General features: G+C 45.1%; 1 protein-coding gene across 2 annotated transcripts in view; it reads right to left on the bottom strand.

Moving 5' to 3' along the window:
- LOC134340243 (potassium voltage-gated channel subfamily H member 8-like) overlaps window positions 1-17,506 on the bottom strand; it is a 221,502-nt gene that overhangs the window by 67,946 nt on the left and 136,050 nt on the right. For both annotated transcript variants that reach the window (XM_063037244.1, XM_063037245.1), the window contains exons 8-10: window positions 16,693-16,887; window positions 16,154-16,353; window positions 4,422-4,671 (exon numbers count right to left, since the gene is read on the bottom strand). In XM_063037244.1, the coding sequence (XP_062893314.1) occupies window positions 4,422-4,671; window positions 16,154-16,353; window positions 16,693-16,887 (645 nt within the window). The remainder of the gene's footprint in view (window positions 1-4,421; window positions 4,672-16,153; window positions 16,354-16,692; window positions 16,888-17,506) is intronic.

Raw genomic sequence — 17,506 nt, forward strand, 5'->3', positions numbered from 1 at the left:
CTTAAATTTGGTGGTTAAAAATTAATAGTTTTTTTCTCACAGTAGCATATTGCTATGACAATGCCAGCGACTTGGGTTCAGTTCGCGCCGCTGTCTGTAAGGAGTCTGTACATTCTCTTCGTCACCCCGTGGGTTTCCTCTGGGTGCTCCAGTTTCCTTCCCCATTCCAAAGTCGCATGGGATAGTAGGTTCATTGGTCAAATGGGTGTAATTGCGCTGGAGGGGCTGTATCTCTCAAAAAGAAATGTCAGTTTGACTAAGTTAGCAGCATTGCTTTGAAGTTAGAAGCTAGTGGAAGTCACACTTCATGATTTGGGTCTGTATTGTGGACTGGCAAATTCAAGCAAGTGCTCACAGTTAAACTGTTGCGCATTCAGGCTGATCTGAAAGACCCAGGGGGGACCAGATTGTTTTTTGAACATTGAGGGATATACAAGAGACTACAGGTGCTGCATTCTGTAGCAGCAAACTATTTGCTGGAGGACACTGACCAAATCAAATCAATCTGATTGAAAACTTAGACCTCTCTGGATACAGGGTTTGATGCAAAATGTCGACAATTTCTTTCCTCTGATACGTGTCGACGAAAAAAAAGGATGTAAGTGACTAACATGAGAGGCCAAAATTGTAAATTGTTTGTATAGTTGTTTGAAAGTATGGTGGGGTGGGGAAATGTCTGAGGCCGTTTTTTTTCACACAGAGAATGGTAAGTGTGTGAAATGCTCTACCAGGACTGATGGTACAGGTGGATACAGTAAGGAAATTTAAGAGACTCTTAGATAGGCACATGGATGAAAGAAAAATGGAGGCCATGTGGGAGAGAAGCATTAGATTAATCTTGGAGTAGATGAAAAGGTCAGCACAGCATCATGGGCCAAAAGGCCTGTAATGTACTGCTGTTCTATGTTCTGTGTTGCTCGATTCACTGAGTTCCTCCAGCGGATTGTTTTCTGTAAGAGAATATGGGGACTGAGCTCGAAAGTGGCAGAAGATCAACCATTTAGGATTTTATTGAATGGTTTAAGGGACGATATGATGTCCATTAGTTTTTGTTTCTTCTCAACCTTCTTGGTTCTGGAATTATCTTCTAACTTCACTTTCTCTTTTAAAATTAGTCCTGAAAACCTATGCTTTTTACCAAGCCTATCTAACCAAAGATGCGTAACGTGTAATGTTAATGTAACATTTTGCGCGCCACATTTCCTGAGGAGATTGGATTGCGTAGAGAGAGAGAGAGAGTGAGTGAGTTTAAAAGAAGCGTGCTGGGGCGGTCGACACATTTTGCGCGCCTCAGTTCCAGAGAAGACATTGAACTGCATCGAGGGAGGTGTTTAATAGAAGCGTGTGGGTGCAGGGGGCACATTCTGCGCCCCTCATTTCCAAAGGAAATATTTGATTGAGTAGAGGGAGAGAGAGTTTAAAAGAAGCGAGCAGGGGCAGTCAGCACATTTTGCACGCCACAGTTCCCAAGGACATACTTGATTGTGTAGAGGGAGAGAGAGTTTGAAAGAAGCGAGCAGGGGTAGTCGGCACACTTCGTGCGCGACTGTTCCTGAGGAGACATTAGATTGCGTAAAGGGAGAGAGAACGTTTAAAAGAAGCACGCAGGGCAGTCAGCATATTTTGCGCGTCATAGTTCGCGAGAAGACATTTCACAGCGTAGAGGCAGAGGGAGAAAAGAAGCATGCAGTGGTAGTCAGCACATTTTGCACGTCATAGTTTTTGAGGAGAGAGAGAGAGTTTAAAAGAAGCGTACAGGGTCAGTCAGCACATATTGCGCGCCACGGCTCCTGAGGACACATTTGATTGCATGGAGGGAGAGGGAGTTTAAAGAAGTGTGAGGGGAGGGGCGGGTGGGTAGTTTGCACATTTTGCGCGCCACAGTTCCCAAGGAGCCATTGGATTGCGTAGAGGGAGAGAAGTTAAAGTAAGCGAGCGGGGGCAGCCAGCTCATTTTGTGCATCTCAGTTCCCAAGGAGATATTTCATTGCGTAAGGGAGGGAGGGTTTAAAAGAAACGAACAGCGGCAGTTACATTTTGTGCGCCACAGTTCCTGAGTAGATATTGATTACTTGAAGGGACAGAGTTTAGAGGAAATGAGCGAAGCAAGCCGGAACATATTGTGCTCCTGAGGAGGCATATCATTGTGCAGAGGGAGACAGAGTTTAAAAGAAGCGAGCGGGGACAGTTGGCGCACTTTGCGCACGATAGTTCCCGAGGAGATATTTCATTGCATAAGGGAAGAGAGTTTAAAAGAAGCGAGCAGCGATAGTTGGCACATTTTGCACGCCACTGTTCCCAAGGAGACCTTAGATTGCTCATAGGTAGGCACTTGGCAGGGTCCAATAAAAAATAAGTTAAGTTTAAGTGGAGCAGCCATTATGGAAGTGGACCAGTGTTAGAGTGGGGAGTTGAGTCTTTGGTTCATCGAGGCTTCAGATTTTGGGCCATTTGGCTCTCTTCCATGGAAGGTGGGACCTGTACAGAAGGAGTGGTTTGCACTTGAACAGGAGGGGGACTAATCGTAGTGAGAAGGTTTGTTAGTACTGCACGAGGAATTTAAACTAGAGTTGCAGGGGAATGGGAACTAGAACACCAGAACAGATAGTGGATAGTGGAGAAAGATATTAAGGCTACATACAAAGTCAGGAATCCAAAGGTCGAATATGGTGGAACTAATGTTCTGAGCTGCGTATATTTCATTGCTAGGAGTATTGTAGGAAATGCAGATCAACTTAGGGCATGGATCAACATGTGGAATTATGATATTGTAGCCATTAGTGAGACTTGGCTGCAGGAGGGGCAGGATTAGCAACTCAGTATTCTGGGGTTCTGTTGTTTTAGACGCAACAGGGCGGGAAGGATTAAAGGGGAGGGGTGGTATTACTAGTCAAGGAAAATGTCATGGCAGTGCTCCATCAGGACAGGCTGAAAAGCTTGTCTAGCGAGGCTTTATGGGTAGAAATGAGAATAAGAAAGGTATGACCATGTTAAAGAGAGTCTATAGAAGTGAGGCAAAGCAGCAGCAAGTTTATGGACCTTCTACAGATTACATCGGTTGTGGGAAGTTATTGGAAGGTATTTTAAGAGACCGAATATATTAGTATTTGGATAGACAGGGTCTTATTAGGGATAGTCAAAATGGCTTTGTGCATGGTAGGCCATGTCTAATCAACCTTAATAGAGTTTTTTGAGGAAGTTATGAGGAAAGTTGATAAAGGCAAGGCAGTGGATGTTGTCTACATCAACTTTAGCAAGGCATTTGACAAGGTCCCGCATGGGAGGTTGATCAAAAAGGCTCAGTCACTTGGCATTCATGATGAGGTAGTAAACTGGTTAGACTTTGGCTTTGAGGGAGTGGTAGTAAATGGTCTGTGACTAGTAGAGTGCCTCAGGGATCGGTGCTGGGTCCTTTGTTGTTTGTCATCTATATCAATGATCTGGATGATGATGTGGTAAACTGGATCAGCAAGTTTGCGGATGACACCAAGATTGGGGGTGTAGTGGACAGTGAGGAAGACTATCAGAGCTTGCAGCGAGACCTGGACCAGCTGGAAAAATGGACTGAAAAATGGCAGATGGAATTTAATGCAGACAAATGTGAGGTATTCCACTTTGGATGACCAACTAGGGTAGATCTTACACAGTGAGTGGTAGTGCATTGAGGAGTGTGGTGGAACAGAAAGAGTTGGGAATACAGATCTGTAATTCCTTGAAAATAGCGTCACAGGTAGATAGGGTCATAAAGAAAGCTTTTGACACATTGGCCTTCAAAATTCAATATATTGAGCACAGGAGATGGGATGTTATGTTGAAATTGTATAAGATGTTGGTAAGGCCTAATTTGGAGTACTGTGTGCAGTTCTGGTCACCTACCTACAGGAAAGATGTAAATAAAGTTGAAAGAGTGCAGAGAAAATTTACAAGGATGTTGCCAGGACTTGAGGACCTGAGTTATAGGGAAAGGTTCAATAGGTTCGGACTTTATTCCCTGGAACGTAGGAGAATGAGGAGAGATTTGACAGAGGTATACAAAATTATCAGCGGGATAGATAGGTTAAATGCAAGCAGGCTTTTTCCACTGAGGTTAGGTGAGACTAGAACCAGAGGTCATGGGTTAAGGTTGAAAAGTGAGATGTTTAAGGATAACATGAGGGGTGGGCGACTTCTTCACTGAGAGGGTGGTGAGAGTGTGGAACGAGCTGCCAGTGCAACTGGTGGCTGCTGGTTCAATTTCAACACTTAACAGAAATTTGGACGGGTATATGGGAGGGAAAGGTTTGGATGGCTATTGTCCGGGTGCAGGCCGATGGGCCAAGGCAGATTAATGGTTCGGTATGGACTAGATGGGCCAAAGGGCCTGTTTCTGTGCTGTACTGTTCTATGACTCTGAAAACCAAGCTAAGCTCAGTAGGTCTTACCGAGAATTGCCAACACCATGTTGTCCTTCAGAACTTCCATGGAGCCTGAGCACACAAAGTAGTTTGCCTGCAAGGCATCCCCCTGTCTGATGAGGTACTCCCCCGGGGCACAGAAAGTGGTTTTGATGTGGAGAGACAGCGACCTCAAGCATCCACGACTGGCCGATACAAAGAGGGGTAACTGCAGAATTTCCTTGTGAAGATGCATGGCGATGTCAGCGCGGAGCTCGTCTGGGAAATCTCGTAAAAGCTGCAGCACATAAAGAAAAAATGTGAATGTCATTTTCAGGATGTTTTATTACAAAGCCTTGTGGTTAAAATTGAAGGCATAACTTGGAAGGCACAGTGGTGCAGATAGTAGAACTGCTGCCTCGCAGTTCCCGCCATCCCTGTTTGACCCTAACCATCAGGCCTGCTTGTGTGGAGTTTTCACTTTCTCCTTGTGACTGCGTACATTTCTCCAGGTGCTCTGGGTTCATCTCACATCCTAAAGTTGTGCATGGTGGTTGGTTAATGACTCACTGTAAGCTGACGCGTGTGCATGTGTGTGTGTTTGTGTGTGAGGATGGTAGAATCTAGGGAGAGTTGATGTGACTGCGTGGAGAGTAAGTGAAAAAATGAGATTGGTGTAAGTGGGTGCTTGGTAGTCAGCCTGGACTCTGGACTGAAGCACCTTTTTAGGTGCTATATAACTCTTAGGGATGGCACAGTTTACATTTCGGGCTGAGACCCTTCATCAGGACTCATCAGTGATGATAGTGTTATAGATGAGAAACAATGAAGTGGGGTGTAGGGTGGGAGGGCCAAGACTTCTGCAGGACCTATGGCTAAGGATAGAAGAGGTGTCATGGTAGTGTAGTGGTTAGCGCAACACTTTACAGTACCAGCAACCCGGGTTTGATTTCCACTATGGGGAGCTCATACGTTCTCCCCGTGACCACAAGGGTTCCCTCCCACATTCCAAAGCCATATGATTTTGTAGGTTAATTGGTCACATGCATGTAATTGGGTGGAGTGGGCTGGTTAGGTTAGAAGGGCCTGTTAGCATGCTGTATCTGTAAATAAATAAAGTGAAATAAATCTAATCTGAAGCTGGTATCTTTTTGATACACAGAGGCACAGGGGGCCACAGATGCTAGAATCTGGAGCAGCAAACTGCTGCCTGACCCATTAAGGTCCTCCAGCAGTTTTTCTTTGCTATTATTTTGATACACGTTCCAGCTCAGCCATGTCCGTCAAAGGCATGGTCCTAGACACTGGACCATGTAGGACCAAGTGGTTCTGCGTTGTGGCCATTCAAGTTCAGTGAAGAATAAAATGCTATTCAAAACTGGAGACTTTAAGAATTGATGAAAGGCTGTGATGTCTCTTCGAGGTACAACAGATGTGCTTCGTGTACAGAGCAGCTGGAGACATGCAGTGCACTAATGGTGTGGAATGGGTGCCTTGCTGTGACTTCCACGGGAGAGCTATGCGGAAATAGACTGCTATCGCACTTCTGGATTCTGTTTCTGTCCAAATTAAAGGGGCAGGTCCCAGACACAGGGTGGGTCCTAGTGCAGCTTCCTTTGGACTCCCACCACCCTCCCATGTCCTGGAACAATCATAATGCCCTCCTTAAAGCTCACAACCCTTGGCCACCTCTGCCCTCCACCCACCCCATCCCCAGGCCTGCTGATTCAACAAGATTCATCATCCCAAACAACAGCCAGCACTGAACAGCAACCACAGCCCAAAGGTAGCAATATTTCTCTGCCAACCTCTATTCCTATTCTTTGTCTGCCATTCCTGCTCTCCTGCCTCTGATCCTACCCCTCTGTCCACTGAATCCCAACAGTCAACTCCAGTTCTCAGCTCTTCACCTATCCATTAGGCCCAGTACCCACCCTGTTCAGATTCCTTGACTGCCCACTCCTCCACAATGCTTGAATTCTCTCCCGTGCAATATGGCTTCTCTTCCCCGGCCTGGCCTTGAACCTACTTGATTTATTGTCCTCATTACTGTTGTGTATTTAGGTATATTTTGACCCTTACAGGCTGCTGACAAGCTCCCCTGTGTGTTACATACTGAATGTAATGTGCGTGGGCATTCGGGGTGGATGACCTACCGATAAAGTAAGCAGCAGCACATTTGTTCCTCATCTTTCTGTCTCTTGCGTGTGTTATTCACGGACACCCGGCTTCCCAGTACCACAAACAACACCTGGTGACGAGGTGATATTTGTCGTTTTGATCCCTTCAGCATGAAAAGTCTGTGTGCAACACTGGCAGTGCACCACTGTGTAATGTGGGTGAGCGAAAAGAAGACGACTGCAGGAAGTGGGTGAGTGAAGAATCCGAGGGGTGAGGATGAGAACAGGATAGTTAAATGAAACCAATCAGAGAGGGAGAGAGAGATAGATAATACTAGTTAACTTCTCTGGAATGTGATTGTGTTTGAAAATGCCAACGATGTTTGGAAGTATGGGGCCGTATCATGAAATGACAGCAATAAAGTTCATATTCTGAAAGATTTGAATATTTAGCACTGGCAAATGAAATTTCAGATGATAGTCATGTTCCAACTTTTCTAACTGTGATGGTGCAAGAACAGTTAATTTATTACGTAGTACAGTGCAACCAGCTAAGCCTGTTGATAAGCCTTACGAGGGCGTAGCTAAAGGACCACTAGTCACCTAAACCTTTGATTATCGCTGAGAGGTTTAGATTTCATAAAAGGAATCAAGAGGAAGGCGAGTCTATTTCACAGTTTGTGGCAGTGCTGAAGCAATTGAACACTGATTTCGGGCAGTCACTGAATGACATGTTTTATGATAGATTGAATTGCCTCACTACGCAAACCACAGAAGTGTTTGCTTACAGAAGACAGACTAACATTACAAAGGCAATTGAGGTCAGTACATCTGTGGAGATGGCAGCTAAAGAAGCACAGCTATTAAGCGCATCTTCCCAAGTTCATAAAGTTTCTACTGACACCTATTGGCAAACAATATTGCCGTTGTGGCAAAACTGGGCATTCAGCAAAGAATGCTGGGATAAGGATTTAGATTGCCAAAGCTGTGGCAAAAAAAGAAAATGACATATTGAACACACCTGTAAAAGTAAAAAGACAGTCAACCAAAAACACTAATAAAGAGAACTGACTTTTGGAAAAACAAGGAGCAACTTGTAACCAAGATGGAACATACTGAGGATGGACTGAGTGACTCTCGCTCTGTGGTTGAGAAGGCTTTGCATATTTTATCTGTTTCAGGGCACAATGTCTTTTGGGTGACCCTGCGGTTGGACGGGGCCACAGTGAGGATGCAGGTGGACACAGGTGCTGCAGTATCACTGGTGTCAGAGGCAGCTTACAAGGAGAAATTGCAGCCTCACCCCAGAAGGGGCAAGGTTGACTTTAAAGGCTTTCACTGGTGAGGCTGTTCCAGTGTGGGGAGTGGTACATTACAGTGGAGATTAATGAGCAGAAACATCCACTGTACATTGTTAAAGGTAGTTTTCCAGTGTTTCTGGGTCACTCATGGTTGGAGCGACTCAAACTCAACTCAAAAGTGCACTTGATTGGTGGGAGTGCTGGTCTACAAGAGGTATTGAAGGAACACACAGAAGCATTCAACAGAGAGCTGGGCAGTATGAAAGGAGTCATCGTTAAGCTGGTTGTCAAGCCTGGGTTCTTAGTAGGGGTGGCTATTGAGCCTTAGTGGCAGCGTGGATAAAAAATAACAGATTGAAGAAAAAGATGAATTAAATGATACAATTAAAATATGTGGCATGAAGAAACCATAAGTTATTCCAAGGAAAAGCTGAAATCAAAGAGTACTCATATACAAAGCAGAGACCAGCATGTCTTTTGAGAAAATATGACAGTGAAGACATCTGGGACCCTGAGTAATGGGATGCACTATGCTATCCTTGTTCTGGCAGGAGTTCACCACCGGATGGAACTAAGAAGGACTATGCTTTAGACTTGGAGAGAGCAGCTCTCAAGCAAATAATCGCAGATCCACAAAAGAGAATAAAAGAAGCCGATCTTGATGTTGTACTCAGTCCTCAGCGCTGAAGCTTTGGTGGTGGCTGTCATGTGACCAATACCTCCAATATTCGACAATCTGGAAGCCTATGGAAAATAAAGAGAATTAAAATATTTGGGGGTTGGGATGCCAGTGGAGAATTAAAAGTGGGTGCATAATAACATCAAGAACCTTTGATCGTAAAGGCAGAGAGAAAGACTTGCGTGACAGAGAGGCTAGAGAAGGAAGGAGGGTGAGATTAGGTGAGAGCTTGGTGATGGCAAATACATTTTGGTGAGCAGAGGCAATGTGATTCCTAAACTGAAGAGGAAGCAGAATGGTTTTCTGCTGGCCCCACTAGTCAATCAGAAACAATAAAGCTGATGGACTTTGATGATAAAATGCTATTGGAGGATCCAAGATGGGCAAAGAGGTGAAGGAATTGACCAGAAACCCTTAAAGAAAGTGTAAGAATGCCATGGTGCTGCCCAAGTGGAGATACCTACTGTTTCTGCATCCAAGAATTTCCCCAGCAAGCAGGCAGTTTGGGAACTTTGACTTTATTGAGTCCTTCAACACGGAGAAAAGTGTACCTGGACCAGCATAGATAATTGTAGAGTTGTTTGGTGAAGGATCAGTATCATTCAGGCAGTTCTGTCGATGGTTGTCAAGTAACTTAAGTGGACCAGGTAGTTGCTCCAGTAGCCTGCGGTCTACTCCACATGAAGAACTTAAGAGACTTGCTGGTCTGGAGCAGGGGATCTCAACTCTTGTTTCATGGTCTGGAAACTACCTTGCTCCCATTATGTCACACAAAGATAATAAGGAGATTCATAAAAAGATTGATATGTTAGAAATACTGCAAAAAGCCAATGTGGATATGAAACCACTGCTGTCCAGTCTCACTACCAAGGAGAAGCTAAGGGAGAGTTCACAGACTGGAGTGGTTTTGTCTGTGGAAGTTGAACCGAAAGGTCTCAAAATAGAATCTGAGAGGAAGCTTGCCACCCCGTTCACAGTGAACCAAATACAAAAAAATGACACCAATATGACTGCTTTCAATAAGCTAGTTAACAGTATGAAGGCAAGTGGAAACATGCCTTTGCAATCAAAATCCCTTAAATTCTACCGCAACCTGTAATGGGGTCTCCATCCTCAGATATTCTTGGTGACCTGCTTGGTAGTCAGAATCATCACAAGTGGGTCCTTAATCAGCAAGGCCATTCGTCCCCTATCACCTGTGCCTTCTGAGGTGCCTCCTACTGACAATGCAGTACCCAAGCCAAGATCTGTACTGTACATGCACCTTCAAGAGACTTCTGATAAGATGGAAGCGGGTGTGAATGCAGTGGCCCCTTAGGGGTCAACCAAAGGTCCTTTTTCTCTTTGTAAAGTATGTTTTTTATGACCCCAAAACAATCCTACTCCAAGAACATTGGGGATACTCCATCAATGAGCTGGTCGTTGATTGGCGTAGCTGGACTGGTGTCAGTGGTGGAGCTGGCCGAGCTGTCGAAGGGGTTGGCCAAATGTCGAAGGAGCTGGTCGGGATATCAGAGGACCTCATCGGGATATTGGAGAAGCCCGACAGGATGTGCCGGAGGAGCCGGTTTGGGTTCGGAGGGGCTGGCCTGCCTGCACACTGTGTTGCTGCTACTACTTGGAAGCGTCGGAGTTGGTGCAGTATAACCGTTGGAGTTATCTCGGACCTTTCACTTGCGATCGCAAGACTCTGTTGAATAATGATAACGTACGTTGCTGCAGACCTGTTACCCTTGTCTGGTGGAGGGACAAGTGACATGGGAGCAGTGTAGCTTCAGTTGTAGTGAGAACTAGGCCTCAAGACTCGGGCTTGCCTGCTGCTGCAGACCAGGTAAGAGACACGAAAGCTTTACAGCATGGTTGAGCTCGGCTGGGGCCTGGCCTCTCCTGTTGGTGCTGCCCTCCCGTGTTCGAGCAGTGGAATAACAGGCTGGATTGCGTGCGTCTGTACACTGCCTCGAGACTGTAACATCAATTGCTGGACATTGTTGCTCAGGGTCTGGGACTATATATGTTTTCTTTTCAAGTGAATATGCCTCTTTGCTCAATATTTTGAATTAATGTTACTCGCTATTTTTGAATGTTTGCATGCTATTTTAAATGCACCTTGGCCCCAGAGGAACACTGTCTCATTCAGCTGTCTCTATGTAAGGTTTGAATGATAATTAAGCTTGATTTGTTTTGAAAATGACTTCATCCTGAGGTTGTTGGTACCCTCACAGGACCAGGTGGCCTCCAAACAGATTCTATCTCTAGTGACTAACCCTCAGCACACGGGGCAGAATAATCCCCAGGGTTATGTCTGGAAATAGAGGCAGGATACCCTCTTTCCCTAGTTTAGAAAACATTGTTTATTTGTTGTTGGTTGAATTTGATAATTACTTCATTGAATGTTACGAGGTCTGTGTATGGGAAGGGGGAGAAACCTTTAAAATAAGGGAGGGGGTAAATGTTATGTATTCATGTCTATTTTGACTGTTCCGGATTGTCATCAAGCTTCCCAGTGTGACACATACTGAACGTAATGTGCGAGGGCATTCTGGGTAGATGATTTACAAGCAAAATAAACTGATACACATTTGTTCCTCACCTCTCTGTCTATCGTGTGTGTTATTCACGGTCACCCAGCTTCCCAGTACCACAAACATAACAACTACACAGAGGTGGAGAGGGCAAAGTAACAAGTCACAAGTATGTGAGCCCTGTCCAGGACTGAAGGCACGTGACCTTTGTGCATTGAAATTATGTGGTGCATCCTCTAACAAACTGCTTCTTGACTGATAGTTGTGCCTTTATAAACCCTGGTCTTTTCTTCTGCCTTTCATAACCAAGTGACATCAATGCAGAATGGTCCCAGGACACTAAATACTGTTATTCTTTAATTGGTTTTCAAAGAAAAAAAATAAAGGGACCTACATATAATGACCTTGCCTCACTGTGCTCAAGTTAGATCGCTGCTGTGCAGCATCAGGAAGCAGGAAATGTAGATCATAGTGTTATAGTTATAGAGTTGTACATCATGGAAACTGGCCCTTTGGCTCACTTTGTCCAGGCTAGCTATCAAGTACCCAGTATTTTTCTTAAACAAATCCCATTTTACAGGAGTAAGATGTATAGGGGCCTTAGATCCCACACTGCCAGGTTCAAGGACAATCATTAGCCTACAATCATCAGGCTCCTGAACCAGAGGGGATAACTTCACTCGCCTCAACACTGAACTGATTCCACAACCCACAGACTCACTTTCAAGGACTCTACAACTCATGTTCTCAGTATTATTTATTTAATTTTGTTGTTTGCACTATATGTCTTCTTTTGCACTTTAGTTGTTTGTCAGTCTTTGGTTGTGTATAGTTTTTCATAAACTCTATTGTATTTATTTTCTTGTCAATGCCTACAAGAAAATGAAGCTCAAGGTAGTATATGGTGACATATCCATATTTTGATAATAAATTTACATTGACTTTGACTTTTATTCTCCCCACATTCCCATACATTCTCTCCGATTCTACCACTCACTCACACTTGGTGTCCAAACCTAAGAACCATGTCATTGGGACATGGGAGGAAACCAGAGCACCCAGAGAAAATACCTGCAATCACAAGGAGAACTTGCAAACTCCACACAGGCAGCACAGGAGGTCAGGATTGAACCCAGCTCACTGAAGCTGTGAGGAAGCAGCACAAGTCGCTGAATCACTGCTCCACCCAGTTATCCCCACAACTTCCAGAGCCCCAGGACTCCGTGGAGAAGTGTTAGGTGCAGCCTACATGCTGTTGCAAGGGTAAAGAGGGTGAACATTGTTACTGTAGTGGAAGGAGCAGATTGTCTGCCTGACCTATTCCCCCCAGTTAATGCATGCCTGGCCTTGTGGAATTACAGGATGAGGACAAATGAACCACCTAGTCAGAAAAGCTATTGGATTTTAAAAAGCTAAATGGATCAGACAGTTTTCAATTAAGTACTTAATCATTGCAGGAAAGCGATATGACTTTCTTTGAAATTATCTCTGTTGAGGCAAAACTGTGCTTGCCATCTCCCCCCATTAGAGCAGTAAAGCGATCAACAAAGAATGAAGACTATGCACTCCACTCTATTACCTCAGAGATCTAAATTTGGGTCCGGTCCAGACAAACTTATTTTCTTTTGACGTGGACCACAGATCAAATGCATTTTCCTCAGTGCTAATGAATTAATGACGAAGTTTTGCTGATCTCTAACGTGCAGGTTTTTCAATAATTCTTTTCCAGTTCTGTCTCCATAATTATTGTGTGAGAGGCAACATAATTATTGCAGGAGTGCAGGAGGCAACACCGGTCTTTATTCAAGTATTGGTATGGTGGGTAGTGCTTAGCCTGAGTTCAATCGATGGTCCAACTACTAACTGCTGAACACTAGTTCTGGATGGAACAAAGGATGTGGCTCTGGCTCTCATTGCTCTAAGATCTATACTTCATTAGGAGTTTGAAGAGATTTGGCATGTCAACAAGTACACTCAAAAACTTCTATAGATGTACCATGGAGAGCATTCTGTCAGGCTCCATCACTGTCTGGTATGGAGGTGGGGTGGCGGGGGGTGGGGGGATATACTGCACAGGACTGAAAGAAGCTGCAGAGGGTCATAAATCTAGTCAGCTTCATCTTGGGTACTAGCCTACAGAGTACCCAGGACACCTTTAAGGAGCGGTGTCTCAGAAAGGCAGCATCCATTATTAAGGGCCCCCAGCACCCAGGACATGCCCTTTTCTCACTGTTACCATCAGGTGGGAGGTACAGAGGCCTGAAGGCACACACTCAGTGATTCAGGAACAGCTTCTTCCCCTCTGCCATCCGATTCCTAAATGGACATTGACCCCTTGAACACTATTAGACATTACCTCACTTTTTTAGATATATATTACTTCTGTTTTTGTACGATTTTTAATCTATTCATTATACATATACTGTAATTGATTTATTTATTTTCTTCTTTCTATATTATCATCTATAGCATTGACGTGCTGTTGTTAAGTTAACAAATTTCACGACACATGCCAGTGATAATAAACCTGATTCTGATTCTGCTGAAGTGCAGAGATAATACTGACTTCGTTCTTCACACCCTCCTTACTGCATCAGCTCTCACCGCCCATCCTCAAGCAGGTTGCTGTTTCTAAAGTTGACAATATCCTTTCAGCTGACTTCACTTTTACCCTGGTTAGACACCTTCTTACCCTCAACCTTAGGTAGAATCACATATCAACACACATCAAAGTTGCTGGTGAACGCAGCAGGCCAGGCAGCATCTCTAGGAAGAGGTACATTCGACGTTTCGGGCCGAGACCCTTTGTCAGGACTAACTGAAAGAAGAGCTAGTAAGAGCTTTGAAAGTGGGAGGGGGAGGGGGAGATCCAAAATGATAGGAGAAGACAGGAGGGGGAGGGATGGAGCCAAGAGCTGGACAGGTGATTGGCAAAAGGGATATGAGAGGATCATGGGACAGGAGGTCCACGAAGAAAGACAAGCGGGGGGGGGGGAACCAAGAGGATGGGCAAGGGGAATATTCAGAGGGACAGAGGGAGAAAAAGGAGAGTGAGAGAAAGAATATGTGTATAAAAATAAATAACGGATGGGGTACGAGGGGGAGGTGGGGCATTAGCGGAAGTTAGAGAAGTCAATGTTCATGCTATCAGGTTGGAGGCTACCCAGACGGAATATAAGGTGTTGTTCCTCTAACCTGAGTGTGGCCTCATCTTTACAGTAGAGGAGGCCGTGGATAGACATATCAGAATGGGAATGGGATGTGGAATTAAAATGTGTGGCCACTGGGATATCCCGCTTTCTCTGGCAGACAGAGCGTAGGTGTTCAGCGAAACGGTCTCCCAGTCTGCGTCGGGTCTCGCGAATATATAGAAGGCCACATCGGGAGCACCGGACACAGTATATCACACCAGCTGACTCACAGGTGAAGTGTCGCCTCACCTGGAAGGACTGTCTGGGGCCCTGAATGGTAGTGAGGGAGGAAGTGTAAGGGCATGTGTAGCACTTGTTCCGCTTACAAGGATAAGTGCCAGGAGGGAGATCAGTGGGGAGGGATGTGGGGGGACAAATGGACAAGGGAGTTGCGTAGGGAGCGATTCCTGCGGAAAGCGGGGGGGGGAGGGAAAGATGTGTTTAGTGGTGGGATCCCGTTGGAGGTGGCGGAAGTTACGGAGAATAATATGTTGGACCCGGAGGCTGGTAGGTGGTAGGCGAGGACCAGGGGAACCCTATTCCTAGTGGGGTGGCGGGAGGATGGAGTGAGAGCAGATGTGCGTGAAATGGGGGAGATGCGTTTGAGAGCAGAGTTGATGGTGGAGGAAGGGAAGCCCCTTTCTTTAAAAAAAGGAAGACACATCCCTCGTCCTGGAATGAAAAGCCTCATTCTGAGAGCAGATGCGGCGGAGACGGAGGAATTGAGAGAAGGGGATAGCATTTTTGCAAGAGACATTGTGAGAAGTGGAATAGTCCAGATAGCTGTGAGAGTCAGTAGGCTTATAGTAGACATCAGTAGATAAGCTGTCTCCAGAGATGGAGACAAAAAGATCTAGAAAAGGAAGGGACTGCATTGGCGCTGCTTCCTGCACGCATGCTGAGCTCATTGACTTCATTAACCTTGCCTCCAACTTTCACCCTGTCCTCAAGTTTACCTGGTCCATTTCCGACACCTCCCTCCCCTTTCTAGATCTTTCTGTCCAGCTCTTGGCTCCATCCCACCCCCTCCTGTCTTCTCCTATCATTTTGGATCTCCCCCTCCCCCTCCCACTTTCAAATCTCTTACTAGCTCTTTCTTCAGTTAGTCCTGACGAAGGGTCTCGGCCGGAAACGTCGACTGTACCTCTTCCTAGAAATGCTGCCTGGCCTGCTGCGTCCACCAGCAACTTTGATGTGTGTTGCTTGAATTTCCAGCATCTGCAGAATTCCTCATGTTAGAATCACATATCACTCATTTTCCCCATGACCTACCTGAGCCCCTCCCATTCAAAAGATGTATCTGGTGCTCCCTTGGGAATGTTCCCACTAAAATGCTGACAGCCCATCTTCCAATTCCAGTTGGATGATATTGCAGTAACTTCATCCTCTTCAGATGCTGATGCACCCTACAGGGAGCGTGCATTGAAATGGTACACTGGGATCGTTGCTAAGGTGGTATTTTAGATGTAAGTGTGGATGGTCTGATCTAATTTGCATCTTGAATAATGTAGACTGCTTCAGGACAGATAATGGGGGTATAGAAAGGGTAAATGCGAGCAGGCATTTTCCACTGAGGTCGGGTGAGACAACAACTAGAGATCATGAGTTAAGTGGTTGGGCGGGGGGAAGGTGAAATGTTTAAGGGGAACATGAAGGGGAACATCTTCACTCAGAAGGCGGAGAGAGTGTGAAATGAGCTGCTAGTGGATGTGGTTTCAATTTCAAAATCTAAGAGATGTTTGTATAAGTACAAGGATGGGAGGGGTATGGAGTGCAATGGTCCAGGTGCAGGTCAATGGGAGTAGGCAAAATAATAGTTCAGTATGGACTAGATGGGCAGAAGGGCCTGTTTTGCTGCTGTAGATCTCTCTGACTCCATCAGTTCATCAGAACCCTAACTTCCTCTCTCATGTGGCAAAGAGACTTCTGGTTTGCAAATCAAATGAGATGAAGGTAAGCTGTTTTACCTCATTGGCATCAATCCCGTTATTCACTGACCAGGTGGTCTGGAAATACTCAAGCATCCGTTGCTTGAGATTCTGTGGAAGGTGGTGAACTCGAATAAAGTCTTTCAGGTCCTTCATGCGAGTGTGGTAGAGTGATCGCCTTGAGTACATACGTTGGATGATGGCTGTGACATTCCCAAAGACAACGGCGTGCATCAAGGCTGGAAGAGAAGATGGAATAGATGGAACCATGAGAAAAGGAAGTCAAGACCTGGATTTCTGATAAACTATTTAAATCCTTATTGGTTCATGGCTTTTTTGGCTTTTCCCTTCCCCATTGCTTTCCTGAATCAGTTGCCTTCAAAATAACCATTAGAGTCCATTCAGACACTTTGGTCGCTTTGTTGGTTAAGATGTGTTAAGGGTTTAGAGGTTTAGACTGCATATATGCAAACTAGAGCTTGAAACTGGTGGTCTGTGAAGTTTCAGGGTGAGAAAACTTTAAAAATTCTGAGGAGTGAAAATAGCTTAGCTATAATGAACTCATTCATGTCACCTACCCCCAATTAGCATTGTGCAGATTGAAAAGATCTTCTCTGCGTCTGTGTTTGCAGAGACATTTCCAAAGCCAACGCTGGTTAGGCTGCTCAGGGTGAAGTAGAGGGCAGCAATGTAGGCACTTCGAATGGTAGGACCTCCCAATGAGTCATTTGTGTATGGAGTCTCCAACCGTTTGCCAAGCTCGTTCAACCAGCCTGGGGAAAGAAAAGAAATTAGGTATCATGGGTTTAAATTTCGAATCATATGAAAACTTGTCACGCCGATGTATATTTGTTTAGAAATCTGAGACACAAGAGATTCTGTAGCTGTTGAAAATCTCGAGCAACACACCCAGGATGCTGGAGGAAGTCAGCAGGCCAGCCAGCATCTATGGAGGGGAATAAACAGTTGATGTTTCAGGCTGAGACTTTTCATCACGTCGACTGTTTATTTCCCTCAATAGATGCTGCCTGACATGCCGAGTTCCTTCAGCATTTTGTGCGCGTTTGTCAAGTACAAATCTGTTGGGTTAGGAGATACACAAAATCAGAAATAAACTCACCTAAATTGTTCATTTTTACACTAATTCTGCTATGAATGAGACACCTCCAAATATAATCTCTAACTTTGATCATCCCCTCCCCATCAGGGTCAACCTATCACCCACTTGCCTCCTTCCAAATTCTCCTTACAGTCTTTCCTCAGCTCACAACCCTGATGCAGGATCCCAACCAAAATGTCAGTTTAGCACCTTTCACCTCCACAGATGCTGTTTGACCTGCAAAGTTCTTCCAGCTTTTTGTGTGCTGTTTAGCTCCAATTATACTGTCAGTT

The sequence above is a fragment of the Mobula hypostoma genome, chromosome X1 (genome assembly GCF_963921235.1).
Source record: "Mobula hypostoma chromosome X1, sMobHyp1.1, whole genome shotgun sequence".
In the NCBI taxonomy this organism is placed as follows: Eukaryota; Metazoa; Chordata; class Chondrichthyes; order Myliobatiformes; family Myliobatidae; genus Mobula; species Mobula hypostoma.